A 24,383-nucleotide genomic window follows, 5' to 3' on the forward strand; every position below is an offset into this window, starting at 1 on the left:
ATTCTAAAAGAGGACGGGCAAGCGTAGTGTAGGCAGTCTCCTTAGTAGATCTGTTACATTTTCAAAGTGTTCTGCCAATAAAACGCAGTCTATGGTTAGCCTTCCCCACAACATTTTCTATGTGTTCTTCCCAATTTAAGTTGTTCTTAATTGTAATACCTAGGTATTCAATTGAATTTACGGCTTATAGATTAGACTGATTTATCGTGTAACCGAAGTTTAACGAGTTCTTTTTGTACTCATGTGGATGACCTCACACTCGGAGGGTTACGCAAAATTGAAAGCTGTACATTACGCCTGGCTGATAGGTAGTACATTATACGTTTGTGCATTGCTGGTAGCATAACTGGTAGTCTAGCGTGAGTCGCCGGTGGTACACAACGCTTCTAACGTGAGCCACCGGCTGTACACTCCGCCTGATGGCAGGATCTGGCGCGAGCCACTGGTGGCTCATGCAGGCGTTTACGCGTTAATCACTCTACGCTGCTACATATCATGTGATAGAAGGAAACTCAGTGAGGATGCGTCTCCAACCCTTCAGGAGTACAGATAACTTCGGGCTCTCATCAAAGTCTGCCAAGCAGACGTCAATGGAGCTGACAAGTCGAGGCAACGCGCACGAGACTGCTGTTTCTGCTGACCCTCCGCGAATCCTTCGCACGTCAAAGCAGCCGCAAAAGGGAACGGCCGGACACTAATTTTTCCCCCTTCCTTTTCCTTTCTCTCTCGGTCTTCCCATCCTCCTCTTCCTTCTCGACGCGCCAAGTGACGTAGCAGCGACAGGCGCCTGTCGGGGGCCCTTTTAAATACGCAATACTTGGCCGCCCAAATAAAGCCCGGTTTCCAATTAATTCGGGCGCGGCCGGCGATGCTCGCCGTTTGTTGCGGCAATATCTACCCGGCACTCTCTTTCTCTCGTGTGCGAGTGTGTGTCAGCGTGTACGCGTCAGTGTGTGTGCGTGCGAGCGCGTCGCGCGGACGCCGTGTTATTAACACCAGCGGGGACCCCTGTGTGATGCCGCGTTTCTTGTCCTTGCGACGCGCCGGTCGCGGTTTACATTAGCGTGTGTGTTAAAAGCTGCGCGATACAGAATCCGCGCCCGGAATAAAGAGCATCAAAGTAAAAAGCCCCCGGCGCAAGCAGCTCCACCCCCTCTCGACGCGCTCTTTCTCTCGCTCTTTCTGCCTCCGCCGCTAGCCGCTCTCTGCGCGCACACACACACACACACACACACACACACGTTCCTCCGCCTCTGCGGCGCATTAAAAAATATCTGGCACGGCCCTCGCCGGTGCTACTTTGCCAGAGCCGGCGCCTCCGACTCCCCCTTTTCTGCGCTGTGTGGCAGCGCGAGAGCGCAGCAGTTGTAAACTCGGACCCTGGAGCTCCCTGCAATTTGGACTGATTTCTCTTTTGAAGCCCCCCGCCGACTGCCCGGCCGGGGCCGTGCCGGGGGCGAGAGAGGTGAACCAGAGGGGTGGTCGCCGCCGCCGCCGCCGCCGCCACCACCACCACCACCTCATGTGCTACTAATTACTGCCGCTCGCCGCCTGTGTGTGTGTTAGCAATCTCCATGGCAACGAACAAGGCAATTAGACGGGCGGCGCGGCGTGAGGGCGGCTACTTGCTGCCGCTAAAATTGCCACCCCCACCACCTCCTCCATCCCCTCGGCCGCCCCCACGACGCTTGTTAATGCAGCGGCCGTCCGCCGCCCGTGGTGGTCGTTTCTTCCATTCCTCCGCCGTCCCTAGCATTCTGCAACATTTTTACCGGAACACCTTCTTCAAGAATACCACCAGATTCGGATAACTCATAAGTGTAAGAAACCTAATCTCGGTAGGTGCCCGTAGCAGAACATTCCCGACACGTTTATTCTCATCTGCCTTGATCGCATTAGGTGGATACATGACAGTTTATTGGTATCCATCTTTACGAGTCGTCATCAGACCAAGTATCTTGGTAAGGAAGTAACATTCTTTAATAATTCACTTATTAAAAAGAAAAATATAATCTTTTCATTGGAGAAGTTTTATTTAGTCCATATCGCATGAAATATGCAAACGGACGTCTAGTTTCGGCAAATTTTAATTACCGTCTTCAAATTCTTAACGTACATCAATTTGGTGCCACTGTACAGTATAAGCTACAGTTAGCCATTCGTTACCCAAACTGGAAGAAGAAGAAACTTTCATTACAGAAAAATTTAACCTCGCACCACAAAATAAAGTAGGTCCATGAATAAGAACAAATTGAGTAGTTTTATCAACTCCTCTTATTTCGTTCTTTTTACCCTTCGCAGAAGATGTCGGAGCACCAAGAGTGCCGTCAACATTGACAAGTGATTTGTAAACCAACATTCGCCGGCGACGACGAAAACAACGGTAAAAAGAACGAAATATGCGGAGTGGTAAAACTACTCAATTTGTTCTTATTCATGGACCTACTTTATTTTGTGGTGCGAGGTTAAATTTTTCTTTAATGAAAGTTTCTTCTTCTTCCAGTTTGGGTAACGGATGGCTAACTGTAGCTTTCGTTGCTTGTAACAATGCAGGAAGAGCCGGTTTGAAATCCTTTGAAACTCGGGAAATCTTAGCTTACCGTACTATTCCTGTTTCTGAGATTATTATTGCTAGTGAGGGTTCCTACCTTATTCCGCACGGGAGTTTGTCTTTGTCTTGTCGTAGACGATGTAAGATAAATTCTGATTGCAGCATTCACTTATGGGTGAAGGCTAGTGGTTCTTCTTCTTTGGAAGATTGTCGCATTGTGGGTGATTGTACTTTATATAATCATTGAAGGCAGTTCACGCATCATTGTAAGATGGCTTGTGTAGTATGCATATAGCTCATAAAATTTTTATTTTGTCAGTAGTGTTCAAATGTGCTATACACTACCGGTGTCGGGTGCAGTTCTCGGTGGCAAGCACGTCCTTTGTCATTATTTCTCACCTGCCGCCAGTGACGTTGGAGTAATCATTATTAACGTTAGAAGTCTCGTTGACGACGAGATCATTATAGACGGAAGTTTAACGTCATATTGGGAAGGACGGGAAGGGGAATCGCTTGAGCCTCTTTCCCAACACTTATCTTGAACGGATTAGGGAAATATCGAAAAGCCTGGATCTGGATGGACGAACGTGGATTAGAACCGCCATCTTCGCTCGGTAATCACATTGGAAATCACGTCCACATCTTGAGAGGGCTGCTTCAGGACCTCAGGTGCGAAGAGCAGTAGATGGGCTACAACAATTTTTTGGGAGGATAATTTAATTTCCAGGTCCGTATAGCTGACCAGGTATCTGCTCTTTTTTCTCTTTTGATTGACCTACTAGGAACTAATAAACTTTTCAGCTCCCCTTCTTTCTTTCCGCTGTTACTTGAAATTGACAAATCAGGATCTGCTATTTTAAATGCGATCTGCTATTTTAAATGTGTGGATAAAAACCCTAAATCACGACGGCTAAAATTTCCTTATTGATTGTTAGTTTCAGTTCATTAGCGAGCTATCTTCAGATCAGTAGAATTATTGCTCAATTGTGTATGAACCACCTGGCGTTACACTTCGTCATAATCTATTAAGCTGAATCGCTGTTGTTGTCACGTATACACTAAAGTAGGTAGTCATGGTTACATAATTTACGACTTCAGCCAAACCTATCTCCAGTGCTCATACTGCCTCCCTTGTGTTTAAATGCAAGGTGACTGACAGTGGTAACTATCGTATAGTCCATGTGTGGACATAAATGTCGCAACGATGGCTACTCGTAAAAGGAAGGACAGTAGCTGTATTAGGGCTGTGAAACAACAAGTCGCTTATGTTCTTTCTTTATTGTTTCCTATTTTTCCGGTACTCCTTTACCTTCTCCTCATGTTGTCGACCCTTCTCTTTTGTCCATGTTGCTCCCATATTGTTCTTAAAAAGGTTTCAATTTGTTATTTTGCTATTATTTTTCGTTGTTTCTTTCAGTTCTCTTCTTACTTCTATAATACGTGCTATTATTGATTTCTTTTTCCAGAAATACTGGAATATTTCTTTCGTTAGCCTGTTCTCATTCGTTCGATAGAGTAGTCTAAGAACATTAACCTTCAATTTACTATTTATTCCGATATTTCCGTATAATTTGCTGGATCTCCTCAGTAATTCTCATTACACAACCATCTGTAGTTTGCCTCACACCCATAATTTTTCTAGTAATTTTTTCTTTCAATTAGCTATCATATGTCTAGTTTACAGTTCATTGTTAGTCATTCACATGCATATAAACAAACATCCTCGTCTTACCACTGTCATAAAGCTTTTTAGATTTGTGTTTCTAGATACTTCCTTTCCTCTTTCTGTTTTATTAACTCTGATTAATTGCAAATTCTTGTAGTCTATTCTGCAGTGCACTCAGTTTTTCCAAGGCATTTTAATTTAGTAATTCACTATATTTTACTGTTCGGGTTTCTTTATATATTGGTGCACTATTTAATATTGTTATCACATGCATATAAACAAACATCCTCGTCTTACCACTGTCATAAAGCTTTTTAGTTTTGTATTTCTAGATACTTCTTTTCCTCTTTCTGTTTTATTAACTCTGATTAATTGCAAATTCTTGTAGTCTATTCTGCAGTGCACTCAGTTTTTCCAAGGCATTTTAATTTAGTAATTCACTATATTTTATTGTTCGGGTTTCATTATATATTGGTGCACTATTTAATATTGTTATCACTTTTTTTCAGCTGCAATTCTGAGGCCAGTTCTGTTCTCTTTTCTTTTCTGAAGATTTATTTGAGGTACTGCTTCAGTCAGTTTTTCTTGAAGTATTGCAAAATCGTCTGCAAGAGCCCGTCAGTTTACCTCAATTCAATATGATTTTCTTATCAAAATTATTTATATTTTTAGCTCTAAATTCCACATCCTTACAGTTTCTTCCTAAAACATGTAAGAGGTCCATGATTAAGGAATTTGTTGTTAGCGCATTCGAGCAGATGTAATTTCGAAGGATTGCTCACGCGCTGCCTGCGATATGTAAGCTATAAGAGAATCTCAGACCAAAGAGCAGTGTTGACTGCAGTAGGAACTGTGTAGCAGTAGCAGTAAGTAGTTGCTAGCAGTCGTGTGTATCGTGTTGGCTGGGCCGGTCGTGGTGGAGCGATGGCGGAGCCTGAGCGTTGTAGTATAAGGTAAAAGCAGCCTCGCGCATGTGTAGTATTGATATATCAAGTCCCATGTAAATGTGTCTAAAGAAATCTCTTAATAATAATCTTTCTGATAAAAAGTAACTTTTGACAATCATTCATTTCAATTTAAAGAATTTACTAATTTCTCCAATACTTGGTCACCCCGATTATTGAAAAGAAAAATCAGTTGTTTCTTTTTATACATGACAAATCTATCGGCCAGCATTGCACTGAGCTGCGCCAGAAAAATTCCTTATAGGAGCAGATATGTACGCGTTATCCGGCGACGTAATTGAGGTAAGATTTTTCAATTTATTCAGAATGAATTTTCAGGGCCATGACGCAGCACTGCTAACGTCCAAAATTAACCAGTTTAAATTCACAGTCAATTATTGAAAGGTTATAAGTGAGCGACAATTTTGTCGAGAAGTTTGTCACATTGTATTATTGGTAGGTTACGCTAAATGTCCGTGTTATGGTTATATTTTTTACTGTTGGGACGTTTCCGAACTTTTACTGTTGGGAGGTTACACTAAATGTGAATATTATTTATATTTATATTTATTTTATTTTGTGGGGAGGTTACAAACACAAATAGTAAGGGTGATAAGGCGTCCTCTTGTCTAACACTTGCTTTTATTGTAGTGGCCGACGTACTTCTGCCATATATTTCACTTTTTATATCGTATTTGTCATTCATTTGTCGTGTTTTGTAAAACTGAACACCAAATTCTCCGGCGATTTTGTTTATTGTTTCTCTGTCTACAGATTTAAAGGCTCTCTTGAAATAACTCTATTTTTAAAAATACCTTTGGATCTTTATTATTAGTTTCGGGGTCTCAGTCCCAATCTCAAGCAGTTATTCCATTAGCCAACCCGTCAAGGTGGGATCCGGCATCACCACCTGTCACTCCGAATGGGCTGTGTTGATGCCGGATTCCATCCTGTCAGCTTGGCTGATGGGTCGAAGACTGCTTGAGATTGCGAGGGCGACCTCGGAACTAGTAAAGCTTTCTTCAAAAAGTGCGCCGGTTTTGATATATCACATTATGAACTCTGTTTTTGAAAACATTAACATGATACTTAAACATGTTCATCACACCCTCCCATTTCAGGTATGAAAAATTATCTCTAGCATATGGCCTCCTCTTCTGCTCTAACAGGTAAGAAATTCGCTGCGACTGTCTGAAAAGATTCCACTTGCACTTCAGAAACGACGGGTCGAATTTCTTCAGGTAACGCCCGGATACTTCAGGGTTTATGGAGATGCACCAATGATTTAAGATAGTCCAAAAAGTAATCGCAATGAGTTAAGCCGAGGGTGACGCGATCTGGAAACCGCTCATGGAGTGACTTAATTGTCTCGTGGGAAGCGTGACAGGTGGAACCATACTGCTGCAGCCACAACTCTTAGACGCGCATTCCACTGAAATGAGGCCACAAAAAACTCTCTTGGCATCGCAATGTATCGGTTTGTATTAAGCGTCACAGCTTGATCTGCCTCTTCTCCAAAAATATAAGGGCCGATGACGATGCCTACCCAAAAACCGCACGATATCGTCAGTCTCTGTGAATGAAGATGTCATGTTGCAAAGCCGTCGTCTTCCCATCGTCTTCTCAGAAGTCAGTCAACAAGAATGTCGTCTATCCTCACGGTTGACTTCTTTCAGCTGCTGCGTTAACTGAATTCTGTAAGACCGGTAATGGAGATAATGCTGGAGTATTCGGGATCGTTGGAAAACAGACGTCAGTGGCACAACAAACTGTCACGAGGGATCGCAATGTTTTGCATAGTTCGGCCAGAAAGAGGGCGTTCAGGGCTCTTAACGTTCACTGTTAACCCAAAGAGATAAAATACTACGGAGAGGCAACAGTGCGACCAAGAATGAAGTAAACTGAGTAACTTTCAACCATATTTTCGTAAGTCAAAACAAAGGAGCATGGTAATGATAGTGCGTAAGGAAATTACGAAACCTTGGGTAAAATATTAAATTCACATGTTGGCACAAAGTTAAATATGTGAAAATTCTTGTTGTGATGGTGTATAACACAGATGTACGAAACCACTATCATACAATATTTTCAAGCAGTACTCACTTGAAGTAAGATGTATTCGTAATTTTATTGATTTCGTGCGTGCCGTTATACGCTGAGCAAACGTTAAGAATGGTTTCGAAAAGAAATTCTGCAATAGCTTAATTGTCCGCACACGTACTATTTCGGTTTTAGAGCAACCACAGAATGACTACCGAAAATATGGCACATAACAGTACAGCGTGGCATCGCAGAGAGCGCTAAATAACCTTCCACAGCCTCTCTGCGCATACTCTATTCCTTTGACTGCACCCGTTTCGTTGAACTGTAAAGTAAGTCTGCGAACTATTGATTCATTCGGTGCTTCATTGCGGCCTAGAAGCGCGCGAAGACGTCTCACAGTTTCTGCACAAATTTCTCCGTTCTGATCAAATGTTTTCACTATTAGCACACCCTGAGCAATAGTAAACTGCTCCTTTGTTACATACACAACTAAGAAATTCGGGAAATTCAGACTGGAGCCACTATCTACATCTACGTCTACACCACTACCCTTCAGTTCACATCCAAATGTTTGGCAGAAGGTTCATCGAACCCCTTTTCGAACTACATCTCCAACATTCCACTTTCGAATAACACATGGGGTAAACGAACACCAAAATCTTTTCATGCAAGTACTGATTTCCCTTATTTTATTACGTTGTTCATTTCTTCCTATGTAGGTTCGACTCAACAAAATATAGAATGTCAAATCAAACACCTTTCAGCGGTCTAATTTCCAAACTGTTATTTTATTAGAGTGTCAGTTTTGGCGATTTACTATGCCTTCTTGAAGCCCCCTGACCGACGTGTAGGATGATTCCGACCTCGGTTCCCGTCAAACTAAGGGCCAGGATTCAAATACTGGTACCTGTACATTTCTGCTTGATACAGCGATCACTTCAACCATCATCTGCCGACTGTTAGAAATCTCGCCCCTATTTTGAAAAGAACCGAGGTTGCAGTCTTCCTATACGTCGGTCATGGGGCCTGTAGACAGCGTAGCAAATAGAAGAAACTGGTAACCTAATAAAAGAACAGTTTGGAAATTAGACGGCTAAGAGGTGTTTGGTTTGACATGGTGTACTGAACAGCCGAGTCCCGAAACCATCTCTGAAAAGAAGGACATACACATACTCAACAAAATATATTCGCATTCGAAGGAGAAAGATGGTGATAGAAACTTAATGAAAATATCTCGCTATAACAAAAAGGATACTGTGTTTTAATGACTGACATACTACCTCACGTGTCAGATCCTCGACACTCTTTCCCTCATTGCGCAATCAAACAAAATGAGCTGACCTTGTTTTCAGTTTTTATCGTGTCCTCCGTCATTCTTGACTGGCAAGAAAGCCGTACTGTGCTGCAATACTCTAGCAGAGAACGGACAAATGTACTGTGTACAGTATCTTTAGCAGGTTTGTTGTGTCTTCTAAGTCTTCTGCCAATAAAACTCAAACTTTGCTTCGCATTCCCCACTACATTTTTAGTGCAATGGTTCCAATTTAAGTTTTTCGTAATTTTAATCCCTAGATATTTAGCTAAATCGACAAACTTTAAATTTGTACTATTTATCGTGTAACAAACATTTAAGGGATTCTTTCCAGTTCTCCTGTGGCGGAAACCCACACTTTTTATTGTTGACGGTTAAGTACCATTTGTCGCACCATAGAGATACGTTGGCCGCTCTGAGCGGGCGCACGTTTTGAGGCGCAATGTCACGGATTGCACGGCCCCTCCCGCTAGAGGTTCGATTCCCCCCCCCCCCCCTCTGCGCATGGGTAAATATGTTGTTCTTGGCGTAAATTAGTTTGAGTATTGTGTAGGTCTAGGAACCGATGACCTCGGCAGTTTATTCCCTTTAGGAATTAACACAAATCTGAACATTTAGAACAGATACCCTGCCGAAATCATTTTGTAATTAGTTCTGATGACTTTACTAGACGGTGAACGACAGCATGACCAGCAAACAAGCCGAGTGGGCTCTTCGCATCGTTTGTATAGACTACACAACAGCAGATGGATGTTCACGGAAGCCGCAGTGTTAGAAGACAGTGTGGGCAACCGCTAAACAAAAATATACTATTCGATTCAAAATCGGAACGATCTCTGAAGTAACCTTTAGCAATGAACAAAAGATAAATAGTCGTTAGGTTAGGGATGCCAGTGCAGGTTCACCAGCTAGGGTTCGCGTGTTGTGGAAGACGAGCTGAGGAAACGCCGGGTGTGGTGTAGGGAGGGCGGCTCGGTGGGGGCGGTGGGGGCGGTGCGGGCGGCGGCGGCGGTACTGCGGGCGGCGATCGCCTCCGCAAGGGCGATGCGCGGCTGGCGGAGGTTAGTTTTCTGGGCTATCGGCCGCCGGGATACGGCCGCTCCCAGATGAGATGCCGCGCTCGGCGAAGGGCAGCGGCAGGGGGAGGGGGAATATCGAGAGATCAATTGGAGGGGCGCGCGAAATCCGGGCCATTCCGGCAGATTCCGCCGCGGCGCAGAAGGGGCGGAGGCCGTGGGAGCTTCCCCGTGGAGGCGACACGGCAGCCTCCAACCCAGACCCGCGGACCCACGGCGACCCACCAGCCAGGGGCGGGGTGTTTTTATCGCGCGCCGCGGAGCTTCCTCCAAAAGCCAGTACGTTCGGCTATTACCGGCCGAGCTCTGTCCTCACGTAAACGAGCCTCTTACCCTGCGGCATTTGATGTTGGTGTAATGAGACCCGAGGTTTCTTTGTGGAATCGATACACATAAATGATTTATCAGGTAGGTACGGCAACCAAGTCTCTGACATCCACTGTGTTGTCAACAGGAGTGTCTTGCGCTTTATTACTGTAAAATGATGCCTAATCTCTACAACAGTGTCTCCACCTGAAGTACTATCTTTCAAATCCTTCGTCTTCTGACTAATGAGATTCGGCCTGCCACTAGTTCCCTGCCAGTCTCCTCATTTCAGAGTAGAACTTTCACCTAACGTCTTCGATTATTTGTTCGATACGTTCCAATTTCTGTTTTCCTCCATTTGGTGCGACTCTTAGATTATTCTTTGTCTTACTTATAACACTGTTACTGGTATACAGGGTGAATCTCCTAAGAGTCATCAGGTGCATTTTCTCTGGTGTTTCGCCAGGTATTTGTAGTTTCCTTTTCGCAGAATGTAGCTGGAATCGGCCCAAAAAACTACTACTCATCGCATCTTTCTTGCAAGCTCAGTGTCGATGGAAAGCTTGGGTTTGTTTCCCGTTACAAACAAAATGATTTTAAAATGGAATTCTCTACGTGGCCTCGCAGGTTCGAATCCTGCCTTGGGCATGGGTGTGTGTGATGTCCTTAGGTTAGTTAGGTTTAAGTAGTTCTAAGTTCTAGGGGACTGATGACCTCAGAAGTTAAGTCTCATAGTACTCAGAGCCATTTGAACCATTTTTTCTACGTGGCCATTCGACATAGCGGCCCAAAAGGAGTCTAGTGCATAATTCGTTTTACCGATATGTGTTAACAGGAACACTAAAACATGAGGAATAATGAGTACTCAGGCTGCCATGTCTATCTGTCTACATCTAGGATACGTTAGATGTTTAGTACTATGTGTACGGATGCTGCTGGTTCATATCTAAATTTTTCCAGCAGTAGCCAGCCTTCAACATTCTTCTGTTAACTGATTTGATCCTTGTTAGTGGTGCTTCGTGACCGATCCATGCCTGTGCAGCATGTTGCGGGACAGCCCTCATGAACATTGTATGTATGTGCAGGTTCAATGGCGCCTGTTACTATTGCCACCCCCCCCCCCCTCTCACCCCCGCCCCTGACCACCGTCCCTGTTACAGGCTGTATGAGTCTATCTTGACTGTTTTGTTGTTTACCGCCGCAGTCTTAAGTCTGGTGTTGTTACTTCAGTTTATTAGTCTAGCTAGGGTGACACATAAGTTTTTTGCTTATTTCTGAGTCTTGAACTCTACCCCATAGGTTGAATGTTGCATTTTCGGGGTTTTATTGTTTATACAGAACCAGCAAGTAAATATTGTATCATTCTGTTTCCGTCTATTCACACTATTCCTACTATGTTTTGATGTTAGACTCCTTCACCAACCTCTTCTTCTCAAAGCAGCTCTTTCACCCAAGGACCACAGTTATTGCTGGATATATTCCAATCTAAGTTCTCCCCCACAGTTTTTGCTCTCTATGGCACTGGAAAGTACCATCAAAGCTATTCTGGTGTCCTGTTATCTTTTCCTTCTTTTAGTTAGTGTTTTCCATATATTCCTTTCCTCGCCGATTCTGCAGAAGGAGTCTTCATTTCTGATCTTATCAAACCACTCAACTTTCGACCTCCGGTGGCCAAGCGGTTCTAGGCGCCACAGTCTGGAACCGCGCGACCGCTACGGTCGCAGGTTCGAATCCTGCCTCGGGCATGGATGTGTGTTATGTCCTTAGGTTAGTTTGGTTTAATTCGTTCTAAGTTCTATGGGACTGATGACCTCAGATGTTAAGTCCCACAGTGCTCAAAGCCATTTGAACCATTTTTTTCGACCTCCTCCTGTAACACCACGTCTCAAACTCTTCAACTCTCTTCTTTTCCGGTTCTCGAAGTCCATGATTCACTTCATTACAGTGCTGTACACTAGATATGTATTCTCACATTATTCCTTCTCGAATTTTGATGTTAGAATTATTTTACCGATGAATTTTCTCTTCTGGTGCGCTAGTCTTCTTATGTCCTCATCGATCGTCCGTCATATGTTGTTTTGCTTCCAACGTAGCAGAATTTCTCCACTTAGTCTACCTTGCAGTCCCCAATTCTGATGTTAAATCTATCGTTGATCTGATTTCCGACACTCCTCGTTACTGAACGGTATCAATGCTTAAATGTGGATCAGTGTAGGATAATCGGGATCAAAAAGGGAAATTATATGATGGTTTAAGTTCACGGCATTGCTGGTAAGCTTCTTGAGCCTCTCATATCGTTTCGCAGCCTCAGGATAGCCCAACGAAGTGATAAAAAAATAAACTAAGGCATGAAATGACTAACAGGAAATTTGAAGTGAAGTCTTAGATTTATTGGAGCAATTAGGGGAAGCGCAGTGCATCCGTTAAGGAACCTTAGGAAATTGTAGACTACCACTTCATTGTTTGCGCAACTTACCAAGATAGCGAAGAAATATGGAAACGCACTGCTAGGATTATAGCTTGCTGTCGCAGCCAATGAGAAAGAAATACGAAATGAAATTGAGCTCGTTGTGAGAAAGACGACTCTATCAATCGCTGGTCATGGTAAACAGTGGAACAGTCGCACGGCCTTCATAATATTAAATCTCACGTGGAGGTCACAAGAATAAAGACGAGCAGTCTGCCGAAATCGTAGAAATTTTACTGTAGTCTGCGACTGGAATAAAGCTGGTTGCATGTTTATACGGCAGCCAACATTCTAGTACATATTTAAAAAACGAGAATATTTCTTAATTTTCGGTAGACGCTTTATCACTTGAGGCATGTTTGATATGCTCATCCAGTTTGGTAAAATATCAGACATCTGGAAGGTCGCAAGTACATTTTCTTTCTCTTGTACAACATCAAGTCTTTGCTACCGGTTTAAGATACCTGTTGTCTTAGTTTAAACATGATTTGTTACACTTAGTATATTGGAGGGTGAAGAAACATAACACACCTGTAAAGACGAAAAAAGGAGGACGAAAACAGTTCAGAGCAATCCAGACACTAGTTTCATGAACGAATTTTCTGCTTTCTTAAAAAATATGAAGATTTTGAATGTGACAAAGAAAGCATTAACGACATTGCAGCCTTTGGTTATTTTAATCGTCCCTATCCTAATTTGCGCTATGGCTTTCGCTTCTGTCAGTAAACAGAAGCATATTTAAAACTGAATGGATTTACTTTATCTTTTTACTCGAATTTTCAAAGAATTTATTATGTTGGCTTCAAATGCTTTCAAGTTTTATCTAAAGTAGTCGAATCAGATAAATATGAGAGCGAAACTCTACGACATTAACTGTGACCGCCTTAATCCTCTGTGAACATGAAAGTTTTTGACAACATCGCTCACTGTCTTCGCCAGGAAAGCAAATGACAGTCGAAGAAGTAACGGAATGACTCACATGTAAATGGTGTGCGCATTGTGACCGGAGACTACTTTGACGTCTGTGATGGAACGCCATACACAGCGACTCCAATGAAGTCACTGAAGATATCATGAACACGAAATATCAATTGTATCAATAGATGGAACAACTCAGTTATCTTTACGAGGATGTTTACCGTCTGATGTCACAAAATTCACAAAAAATGTAATATTTTTCAATAATGTAACATTAAAATTGATACGTGGGAGCGCTTCCGAAACTTGTAATGCTTCCGTAACACTAATATCCAACTATGGAATTTCAGAAAATAATTCCGTATTTGATTTCAATGTTGTCATTTACTTGTCATGTCAGACATAGGGGAAAATAATAAACAAAACACAAAATGTCGATAGTTAGCAAAAGACTGGAAGGAACTGTAAAAATGTTAAGTGAGATATAGTATGCTTCAAGATACGAACAACGGATGTAAGCTCAGAAAATGAAAATCAAAACTTGAATTAAAACACGCAGTACTGTGAATCTAATAAAGGGACGGATAGTTTGAACAAAGATTATCCTCAGATTTCTAGGAGAGAGGCGTCTGTCGTGAATCACTACTCTTCTCGATATGACATGCTGACTGTCATGACAAGAGTTTCCTGTTTTCCTAGAAGCCGTCAGTATTCCGCAAATGACAGTAGTGGTGCACTTACTGGACTTGGTGCGCGGTTCTCGGGGGCCATCCACCGTCACTTTGATGGCCTTGTTGTAGGTGGCTATCTGGAAAGGCGTCGAGCTGATCACAATGGTCAGCGAAAAGCTCTTCCCTGCAACAAAACCACAAATGTATCAGACAACTTCACAACACAACACTTATTATAATACTTACACAACTTATTACATGCTGTGCATCACACTGGATAATTTACTGATTACTAGTTTATTGAATCGGGACGCGTAAATTCTATGCAGAAGTTGCAATAAAACGCGTCTGTACAATAATTTTGGAGTTTTCATCCGAAGTATTGGGAGAATTGTTAATTACTATCGGTCTGCATGCCCGAAAATTTATTCAGTAAGTACTTGTAAATAATGAAACTGCTGTCACTTAGGGTGATAATGCTGAGGATATGAGTATTAATTTTTTTCTGAACCTATACATTTCACGCTTCTTTGTTATGATATGACAACTGAGAGGAAAGAACTGAAAAGAACCATTATCGAGAAATTATTGCGCGTTCTATTCTTCTGCCGTAATGGTCCTAGCACGTCACATATGTATTATTAATATTATTGATGCGTGCAAAAGACATGAAACGTTATCACGAGTAAGTTCAAAATCAAGCAGTTCGCAAGACAATGCTAAGAAAACTGGGATTCTTTTTACTCTAAATGTTCGAAGTAAACTGACGTTTCTCTATTGGGTTGCGCTTGAAAGGTTACTTCTGTCTGCGTAGACATACTTACTTGTTACGTTTCTAAACAAGTTTGTATTATTATACAGGTGTACCTGAATGCGCCCGTATAGCTGATTTTAACTAGGACGACATCTGATTATTCGTGGTAGCGAATGAGGAGTTTTTAGTTGTTATATCGCAGTGCTCCAAACAAAATTTCATCCACGTACTGCCCACAGGGACGTTGTTTCGAGTAGGCAACAGTGTCTAAAAAATAAAATAAAAGAAGGGGTTGCACGTATTGAAATATGAAGATAGCGATCAGAAATGCCGGCAGTACCTTTTGTTTATGTGTTTAACCACTCCCGGTATCATTCGTACGATCAAGTGACGTATTCAGACAAGAGAAACATAACTTATTAAATTATCTGTTTAAAAGAAAAAAATCTGAACAAATCTAGTGGTCTGTTCACGTGAGTATGACACTCACACGGAAGGTCCCAAGTTCTTCTGTGGTTTAGTACGTTCGTTTTACAGTGTTATGGTGATTAGTATCACATAAATACGCCTCACTTCTTAAAAAAAACTAGTTTTACAAGAAACGCTTGGATCTTTACAATAAAGAGGGTTTGTGAACACACATGTATGCATTTAAAATATGCTGATTAGCTCTGCACAGAGAAGGCGCTGATATCAATAAAAAATTTGGGTTTCTTGTATTGCAGAACATCGAGAAATTTGCCTGATATGTTTTCACAGCTCATTAGGCACTTCGTACTCATTTCGTCAAAATGGATTAACTGAAATTTCATGACCTCTTATAATTCTCTGCTTTTGGATGTTTATCGCCGAAAGGAATTCTTCTAAAGTTGGTGAAGATTTATAAGAACTCTGCTCCTATGTTTTCAACACTTAAGGAATGGGTGACTGATCTGAAACACAGTCTGACTTCTCGCAAAGATGACACTCATACAAGACGTTCCTAAACAGCAACCGCAGGCATCAAGAACCGGAAAGTGCACGATATAAACTACGAACAATTAATGATGCATAAAGTAATTGACTATATACGCAAATTAGTAGATGTAGTAGCCTACAATTTAAGTGAAGCATTGACTTTTAGATAGCTAGTTCCTTATTTATTGGACAGTGTTAAAAGAAATATGAAAACCGAATTTCGTAGCCATGTTCGGTCCGGAGACTGCCATTTCAGTTTTAACTAGTGTTTCTAATTTAGCGCTCCTCATTCAAGGTTAAACTCTTGTATTGCCTATACATATTTAGTCGACTTAGAACTGGATCATGAAATCTACTATTCAGAAATTTATTTCAAATGATTTCTCTTGTTGCTTCTTATTTCGTAGAGCCGCTGCATTGGGTGTTTTATTGCTAGCAACAGCTGTAGGTTGTCTATCTAAATATTTGATCTTGATACAATCCTTCAAAAAGTCTTCAGTGATGCTATAACCGATGAGTATCGTACTATAATTCATTTTTAACGCATTCTTTTTTAAAAATATTCATTTACAATTCGTTGCCGTTCACTATCACAGGCAGAAAATATCTCACAGTAAGTATAGTTTTTATACCAACAATGTAATTGGATAGTGTATATTGACACATACAATCATAGATAACTGGTGAGTTTTGAGGTATAACTTACGTAGTCCGTGTACACAAAAGGTCTCCGTTTTTATTTCAGTTATGAACAATAAGGGCCATCGAATATATCTGGTTGGTACAATACGTAATCCACCCACAACTCGCGGAAAATAGTAAAACTGAAACTTGGAACTCACTCAAGAGTAAACCGTACAAATTATCTAAGGGATAGAAAGATCTATTTGCAGAGCAGAGAATACTTCTGTGCTGACTTCAAAGTACAAGTTTCTTCTTCTCAAATAAATTCTGTTAATACTGAGTTTAGAATGTGTTTCAGAAATGTCAGTACGAACACTCATTTCAAAATAGTGTTACGTTTTGTCTTACATCGGTTGCACTTATTAGAGTCTAGGCGTTAGCTTGCGCCTTTCGATGTTTATCAAGTGATTTGTGTACGTGATGTAAGACGACGGAAAAGGAGTCAGTGAACACTGGAGGTATTTTTAATTTCAAATTTATATTTTTGTTCATCTTTTCGAACAAAGACTCCATAAAATTATGAATCATGTATTAAAATAGTGTCTGTTTTTGTCTTCTTCCAATTGTGAGTGCCACAGGTACCCAAAAATCGTAGCATAACATATACATATCGTTTTAATCCACTTAAATACACATGAGGATCGAGGTCTCAACACCCGAAAAGCGTAGTAAAAATTAATCAGTGGTGACATGTGACAGAAGACTTGTTTGTTTTGATGTCTGGGAAAATTCACCATAGTATGTAGAAAGCTCTAGCACTGAACGCTGATGATGCTTTGAAAGAGAGCGAAAAGCGTTGGCTCTGGATAAATATTTATTGCCACTGCAAACGGCGGTGTGAGAAAGAAATAATGAGAACGTTTGTAACGCACAAGGCCACAGAAACTATAGTTTACGCAGGAGAATCCGAATCCATCCGAACCAACCGACAAAATTTCGAAAGTTCTTCTTGTATATCCTTCGAGTATTTGGGCGTAAGGTGTTCGTGATCTCCGTGTCTCGTTACGGAGTAGTAACGTACTGTAATTGTTAAGTTTTCGGTTTGTTACCTTAGTTATCTTCAGTGAAACCACAACTCTTTAAAGGCAACTGGAGGGCAAAGAGTAAAATAGATGTTACTGTTGCCAACAGCAATGTCCGTAAATGAATGGGACAAGTTCGTTCCAAACAAGACATACGGCGCAGGCCTAAAACATTTGCTTTTTTATGCAGATATTTTCAGCTCAGACACATAAAAAGGTAAATGGGGTGTAATAAACCAAACGAAAGTGCTATCTGAGAGCCCTTACACCAAACTACCCAGAAATTTCTCTAGAACAGTCTCCTGAATTTTGTCGGTGGAGTTAGTTTCCGCCCTGTGTGCGCAATGGGTTAACATCTGTGATTTTGGTTCCATAACATGACAATACGATCCGTTCATACCTTTACGAACGGCAGTAGTTAATAAGCTTGTTGAAGTGACAGTAGAACACAGTAAGGGTGATAGAAGAGTGTATCTGTAGATGTAAATGTTTTACTCCGTTAACTGTTGGAAGAAAGGGTGTCCCCTTTATCTTTAACACTCGAAATAGCTTTTTGTCCGGAAGCAAAATGAAAACTGTATCGAATGAATATTCTTTAACTAGCAGCGGGACATCAACCAACTTGACGGCCGTTGTTGTAACATTTTCGTTGCGAAGCTATCAACAGTTGTATTTTTGAAATTGCACATGTGTCACAGCGTACAATAAATGAAACCATGACGTCACTGGAAGCGTAACAGAAAACCGACTTTGGCTTTTCTGTACTACTACACAATGCAGGTATCAGGGATAACGTAACTTGTCCACTTGCCAGAGTTGAAAGTAAAGAAAAAAAAAATGAAAAACGCAAGGAAAATACACACTTGTCACTCAGTCGACCGTCTTCAGTTGAAGAGTTGTGTGAGTTTACAGCACTCCAGCGGAGAAACGCTAGAAATATAAATCTAGGTCTGTATTCCGTAATCCACATTACGGTGTTTGGCGGAGGGTACTTAGTTTACTGCCGGCCGCTGGTGGCCGAGCGGTTCTGGCGCTACAGTCTGGAACCGCGCGGCCGCTACGGTCGCAGGTTCGAATCCTGCCTCGGGCATGGATGTGTGTGTTGTCCTTAGGTTAGTTAGGTTTAAGTAGTTCTAAGTTCTAGGGGACTTATGACCTCAGCAGTTGAGTCCCATAGTGCTCAGAGCCATTTGAACCAGCCACTTAGTTTACTACTGCAATTTTCTCCTTCTCCTGTTTCAGTCACGAATGATTCGATGGAAGAACGATTGCTCGTATACCTCCGTGTGAATCCGAATCTCCATAGACTTTTCGCGAGATATACTTAGCAGGAAGTAATATATTTGCTGTCTCGTCAAGGTACACGTTCTCTCGGAACGTCAACAGTAAAACACCGTGGTGCAGAACGTCTCTCTAGCTGCGTCTGCCACTCGTGTTGGCTGAGCATCTCCATGACGCTTTTGTACTTACTAAATTAACCTGTAGAGACTTTAACTTAATAGAACAGTAACAGAAGTAATGTTTTCTTATTTACAGAACAGGTGTATGTGGTACAAAAATGGTTCAAATGGCTCTAAGCACTAAGGGAGTTAACATCTGAGGTCATCAGTCCCCTAGACTTAGAACTAGTTAAACCTAACTAACCTAAGGACATCAGTCACATCCATGGCCGAGGCAGGATTCGAACCTGCGACCGTAGCAGCGGCGTGGTTCCGGACTGAAGCGCCTAGAACCGCTCGACCACAACGGCCGGCTATGTGGTAAGTACTGAAGTAATTGTATACACTCAACCCCAACAAATACATTACTGGTTAAAGCGAGGGAACCACCATTAAAGCCGCGACGAATATTCCTATGCAAGAAATTCCTCCTGCGATCCTCTTTCGATGAATATGAGCCGCATGACGAAAAAACCACCGAATTTTCATCCCACTGCGTGTACGGAAGATACTGGATAAATAAGCAACTTCCACCAGTCTCGGCTGAATATGTGGAGATGCAGGTACTAAGGCACCAAGTGTGGAAAAGTCCCCTTCTACCCTGAAGTAAATAAAAAGGGCTGCATAAGCTGGATTCCCACTCCACTATTATGACAGCTGAGCCGATTGCAATTTTGGGTGGAATCCCTACTGTTGGCACAGACGACCACAGAACATAGTCATCATCTCCGATAGCATGTCAGCCCTACAACTGACTAGAAACATCATACTAGCCGTACCAACCCCACAGCTGCAGCAATTGCTGACGTTCTGTCTCTGGTGGAGAGGAACTGTCGCAACATCGCGATGGTATGGATGAAAGGTCACTCAGGGTACCTGGAGATGAACAAGATTGCCTAACGAAGCAAGTATCTCTGCCTGGACCTGTTAAATATGATAAATTTACTCTCATAGATACAATACTCACGATCAGAAAGTGGTTGACCTCGGGCAGGCAAGAGGAGTAGTAGTGGACATCTGAAATCAACGGTAGTCACTACACGCTAGTTCATCCCACGATTCCAAGAGTACCACGGTAAAATAAGGCACAAACATCAAGGAGCTTCACGACAGCTATAGCGAGGATGAACTTCAATCATTGGAGGTTCTCTTGGTCGTCAGTTCCCAAGCAGACGCCAAACCTAGTTAACTTCCAACGACATAGCAATGCATAAGATAATGTATAAGTTCGTCAACAGCGCCAGTGTTGCTAATCTACGTCTCTTGGCACTTAGAACGACAGGGGAAGACCGAAAGCTCAATTGAGTGATTGTATCCCCACGTACTACTCTGCAGAATATGGAACGCTCTGCCTCTAAATCTATGTCACTATGTACCTCGTGTACTCTTATATATATATATATATATATATATATATATATATATATATCTAAATAATAGTGTATCTAGACATGTGGCTGTAATACAGACTCTGGTTTTCGAAGCTGTTTTCCCGTTCTGTTTAGACGGTACTTATAGACCTGTACAAATACTCAGTTCTCTATCCGCAGCTTTTTAAACTATTCTCACAGGACACACAAAGAACATGTTATCGTTAATTTACCATACAATCATTCATATGGACTGAACTGGGACAATCGCAAATGTCTGCGAACAGCAATTTATCATTTTTATCGCTTTACGTATAGCACTTTTATGGTATACTACCACTGTGTGTTCCGTCTTTGTCTTGTATACTCGTTTTAGTATATTCTGATTGTACATCTTGTTTCATGTCGAATCAGTCCTTTGTTAATCCTATCTCACCTCGTACCAGGGTACGACTAAAAGATGCCTACCATGAACTGTCAAAACCAATTGTAAATTAACATTTCCTGTGTTGGGCTGGCTGCTTGGGCATGTTCCGAACGTTAATAAATTTGAAAAAAAAGTAATTTTAGACGAAATTTTGTGAACAATCAAGGCGTCCTTGATAAAGAGTGCGTCACTGTTGCCTTTCTTTTATTCTGGTTGGAGGTAAGCGTAATGCTATTCAGAGCAGTGGCTGGAAATCAAGACCAAGTGGAGAACTAGGGATGGGATTGTTCTGAGTGTTGGTGAGTTCGCAGTTTGCTACGTAGTGTGTTGTTCTCGAACGGCAGAGCTCTGATAGGAAACGAGCCACCATTAACACAGCAATGGATCTGGGCAATTGGCGGTGGTACGCACTGCGTCCGGGAGTCGAAGCGGCGTCCCTGGAGAGAGGCGAGCGCTGTTCGCCCACCCCTCGGGCCGGATTATTAGCATGTGTCGCACTGATTTAATACTAGTCCACAGCGCTCGCAATCATGCCAATTTGAATACCATTACAGCGATGCATAGATTTGGCACTGAGAGTAGGAACAGCGTTTTGCGTAATCGCATTATTTCAGATTTTTGAGAGATGCGTGTTATTCCAAATACATCATTATTAGCCTAACGCGACGGCTGTGCATTTTTTGTCGTGCCTGTGTGCGTGAGAGAGAGAGTGTGTGTGTTTTTTCTGTTTTGTCCATATTACGATGTATTAGCCGGCGCTGCCTGCAAACGTAGTTACTGGTGTAAAAACGCCTGCGCCGTGATGGGGTCGCGGTAATCGAGTGACCTCCTGAAAGGGCGACGAAGAAGCGCTGCGAGGCCACCGAGTAATGCGCTTCTCGTTGGTAAATGCTACACGTGAACGCCTGCGGCGGATTCGTTTCCAGTGAGCCCCGTCTCAGAACTCAATTTTCGCATCACGCGAACTCGAATCTTCTTAGGAAGGGCTGGGCCGCTGTATTTCTCGTTAAACACCACCATCAAATTTTGTCTTTCATATTTTTTTCATATCTTACCTTCATAAACGGGCGATTGTGGTCCCGCTAAACAAATGAACGTGCAATCCAAATGTGAGATGGTATGAACTGAACAATTGACCCGTTCGCAAACGTCAGGGCACAGCTAAAGAGAAACACGACAACTTTTCACATAATCATTATAGTCTGCTTGCTTATAGACTTGGTACCTCACCTAGCGATAGTCAAAACTGTGGTAATCCAAAACATTTAAAGAGTTATAAAACGAGCATCAGCAAAAGCGTATGTGGTCACATTAAAACAGAAACAGATGAGAAACTGAGAAACTAAAAGTAGCCGATGAGTTTTGTTATTTGGCCAGCGAAATAACTGAGGGGGGCCAGAGTAGCGAGGACGTACAAAGTAGCACTAGAAAGAAAAACATTTCTGGAAAAGAGAAATGTGCTAAGACTGAATATAAATTTAAGTATTAGTAACTCTCTTCTGAAGATACTTCCGTGGAATGTTAATTTGGTGCTAAGGAACTGTGCTGAAGATTAGATTGGAAGATCGGATAACTAATGAGGAGGTACTTAAGTGGAAGTGGGAAGAAAAGAATTATATGGCACTACCTGACTAAAAGCAGATGTTTGTTGATATGACATATCCTGGGAGGTCAAGGGGTCGTCAATTTTATGAGAGAAGAAAGTACTGGGGAGGAGTGGGGGTGTTGAATTGTAGTGAGACAAAGGTTTTAGTGCTGTGAGTAGGTTCAAATGGATATATTATAAGTTTCAGTAGTTACGCTGGGGTGAAGAGCATTGGACAGGATTAGATAGCCAGGATTAGATAGCTTTGAGAGGTGCATCAAATCAGATCTCGGACTGAAGATTACAACAGTAATAACAACCACCAACTTACGTTTTTGTCCTTTATTTAACTTTGAAAACTGTCGAATGCTATCTCATTAAGCAGACTAATACGAAATCAAAGTTTCATGGAACAACTGAAGAGAAACACGAAAACCGATCATATACTATTCATATTTGTTTACTTATTCACTTGCTGTATTACAGGGTAGGATAAATAAAAGTGACCTGGAGAACAGATTTCCAGGATACAGAGAAACACAGCAGAGGAAGGGAAATACAGTAGTAACCTGACTACAGCAGATGTTGAATGTCACCACCATTCATCTTCTGGCACTTTTGGGCCTTGATCAGCAAGTTACTGAAGGCGGATCGAAGCTGGACTGCTGGAATTGTTGCAGTCTCATCCGAAACGTTACGCTGCAGTTCTTGAAGACTGCGGGTTGTTGCGATACTCTTAGACCTGAGGGCGTGTGTGGTGTCCTTAGGTTAGTTAGTTTAAGTAGTTCTAAGTTCTAGGGAACTGATGACCTCAGATGTTAAGTCCCATAGTGCTCAGAGGCATTTGAACCATTTTGAAAAGAGGGCTGCGGCGGAGAATCACGAATCGAGTCTACTGGCAAACGGAGAGACCGAATTCGGAGATGACGTCACGAGACTCGCTGACAAGTTTGAAGTGAGTTTACGGAGGTCATCTCCGATCTAGGGGTACGACGCGTAGGCAACAATATCCTGAAGATAGCTCCGGGTCCCGTGTGCAGCAGCTGCGGAAAGGACCTTGCGTGTGGTTCCGTGCCATGCAGGGCGTGCCATCGGGTCCTATTTACCTCCCAGAGTTGCTGCATTTGTTAGCCGCCCAACAGCGGATCCTGGTTAGACGGCTGAATGATGGCTGCGGGCATCAGGTAGCAACTGGACTTCAGAATCCGTACTAAGAAGCGGAACCGACGACTACAACTAGAGCCAGCGCCGGGCGGCTGTGGGCAGTGGTGGATAAGCCTTGTGTTCGGTGGCGTCCTGGGTTAGCCCTTTGTGCGTTCTTGTCCTTACTGTCGGAGTGGACCTCTGTCAGCTGAGGGTGTTGCACTGGAAGAGCTGCAGTTTCTTGATGCCGACAGAAGCATGTGGACTGAAAAAGCAGTACTGTGCTGTGCAATCCGGGAGGCAGGTCGCAACTGGATGAGGTGTGGCTACCTGTAATGCGGATATCGTATGGCTGTGGCAACAGATATGGAGATCCAAGAGATAAGGCAGCTGTGAGCCACGGTGAAGGGCGGAAGATTGTTTCCGTTACATTGAATCTGCAGCACGGCATGAGAATGGCTTGTGATGTTGAGTATGTCGTAATTGCATTTCTGCAGTCATTAATGTTCATCAGATATCTAAAACTGGAAACGCAAGGAGGCCGTAGTGTGTCCGGATTGGGAGAAATGTGTCTTGTATAGTTGTGCTGAACTGAAAAACCACGGTTGGGTAGTGGTGTGCTCTTATTGTATGATAATATTATTTGAAATGAAAAGATACGGAGAGGCCAAAACGTGATCTGATTCTATCGTTATTGTTGGTCTCTACACCTATCAATGAGCAATAAGTTCTATTGTTTATGTTGAGAGTCTATTGCCAGTCCCTGCACCAAATATCGATATCCCGAAGGTCTTCCGAATTCTGCTAGAATTTCCTAGAGTCGTAACTTCTCTGTACACGCACCACTGTTCTCTGAGACCCTTGTTTATCCAGGTGTTATTCATGAGACCATTTACAAATATTGTGAAGAGGAACGGTCCCATAACACTTCATTTGGATATGTCCAGAGATACGTATACGCGATGCAAAGAATGATATTTTCTGTCCTGTTCACAGGAAACTCGTTAGTCTAGGTACAGGGCTGGTCTGATATTCCAAACACTCGTAT

At 42.3% G+C, this 24,383-nt stretch overlaps 1 protein-coding gene across 1 annotated transcript in view; it reads right to left on the reverse strand.

Moving 5' to 3' along the window:
* Nucleotides 1-24,383, reverse strand: part of LOC124593838 — a 110,048-nt gene that overhangs the window by 55,592 nt on the left and 30,073 nt on the right. The window contains exon 2 of the mRNA XM_047132186.1: nucleotides 14,025-14,138. Coding sequence (XP_046988142.1) covers nucleotides 14,025-14,138 — 114 coding nt within the window. The remainder of the gene's footprint in view (nucleotides 1-14,024; nucleotides 14,139-24,383) is intronic.

This window comes from Schistocerca americana, chromosome 2 (assembly GCF_021461395.2).
Source record: "Schistocerca americana isolate TAMUIC-IGC-003095 chromosome 2, iqSchAmer2.1, whole genome shotgun sequence".
Classification (NCBI taxonomy): Eukaryota; Metazoa; Arthropoda; class Insecta; order Orthoptera; family Acrididae; genus Schistocerca; species Schistocerca americana.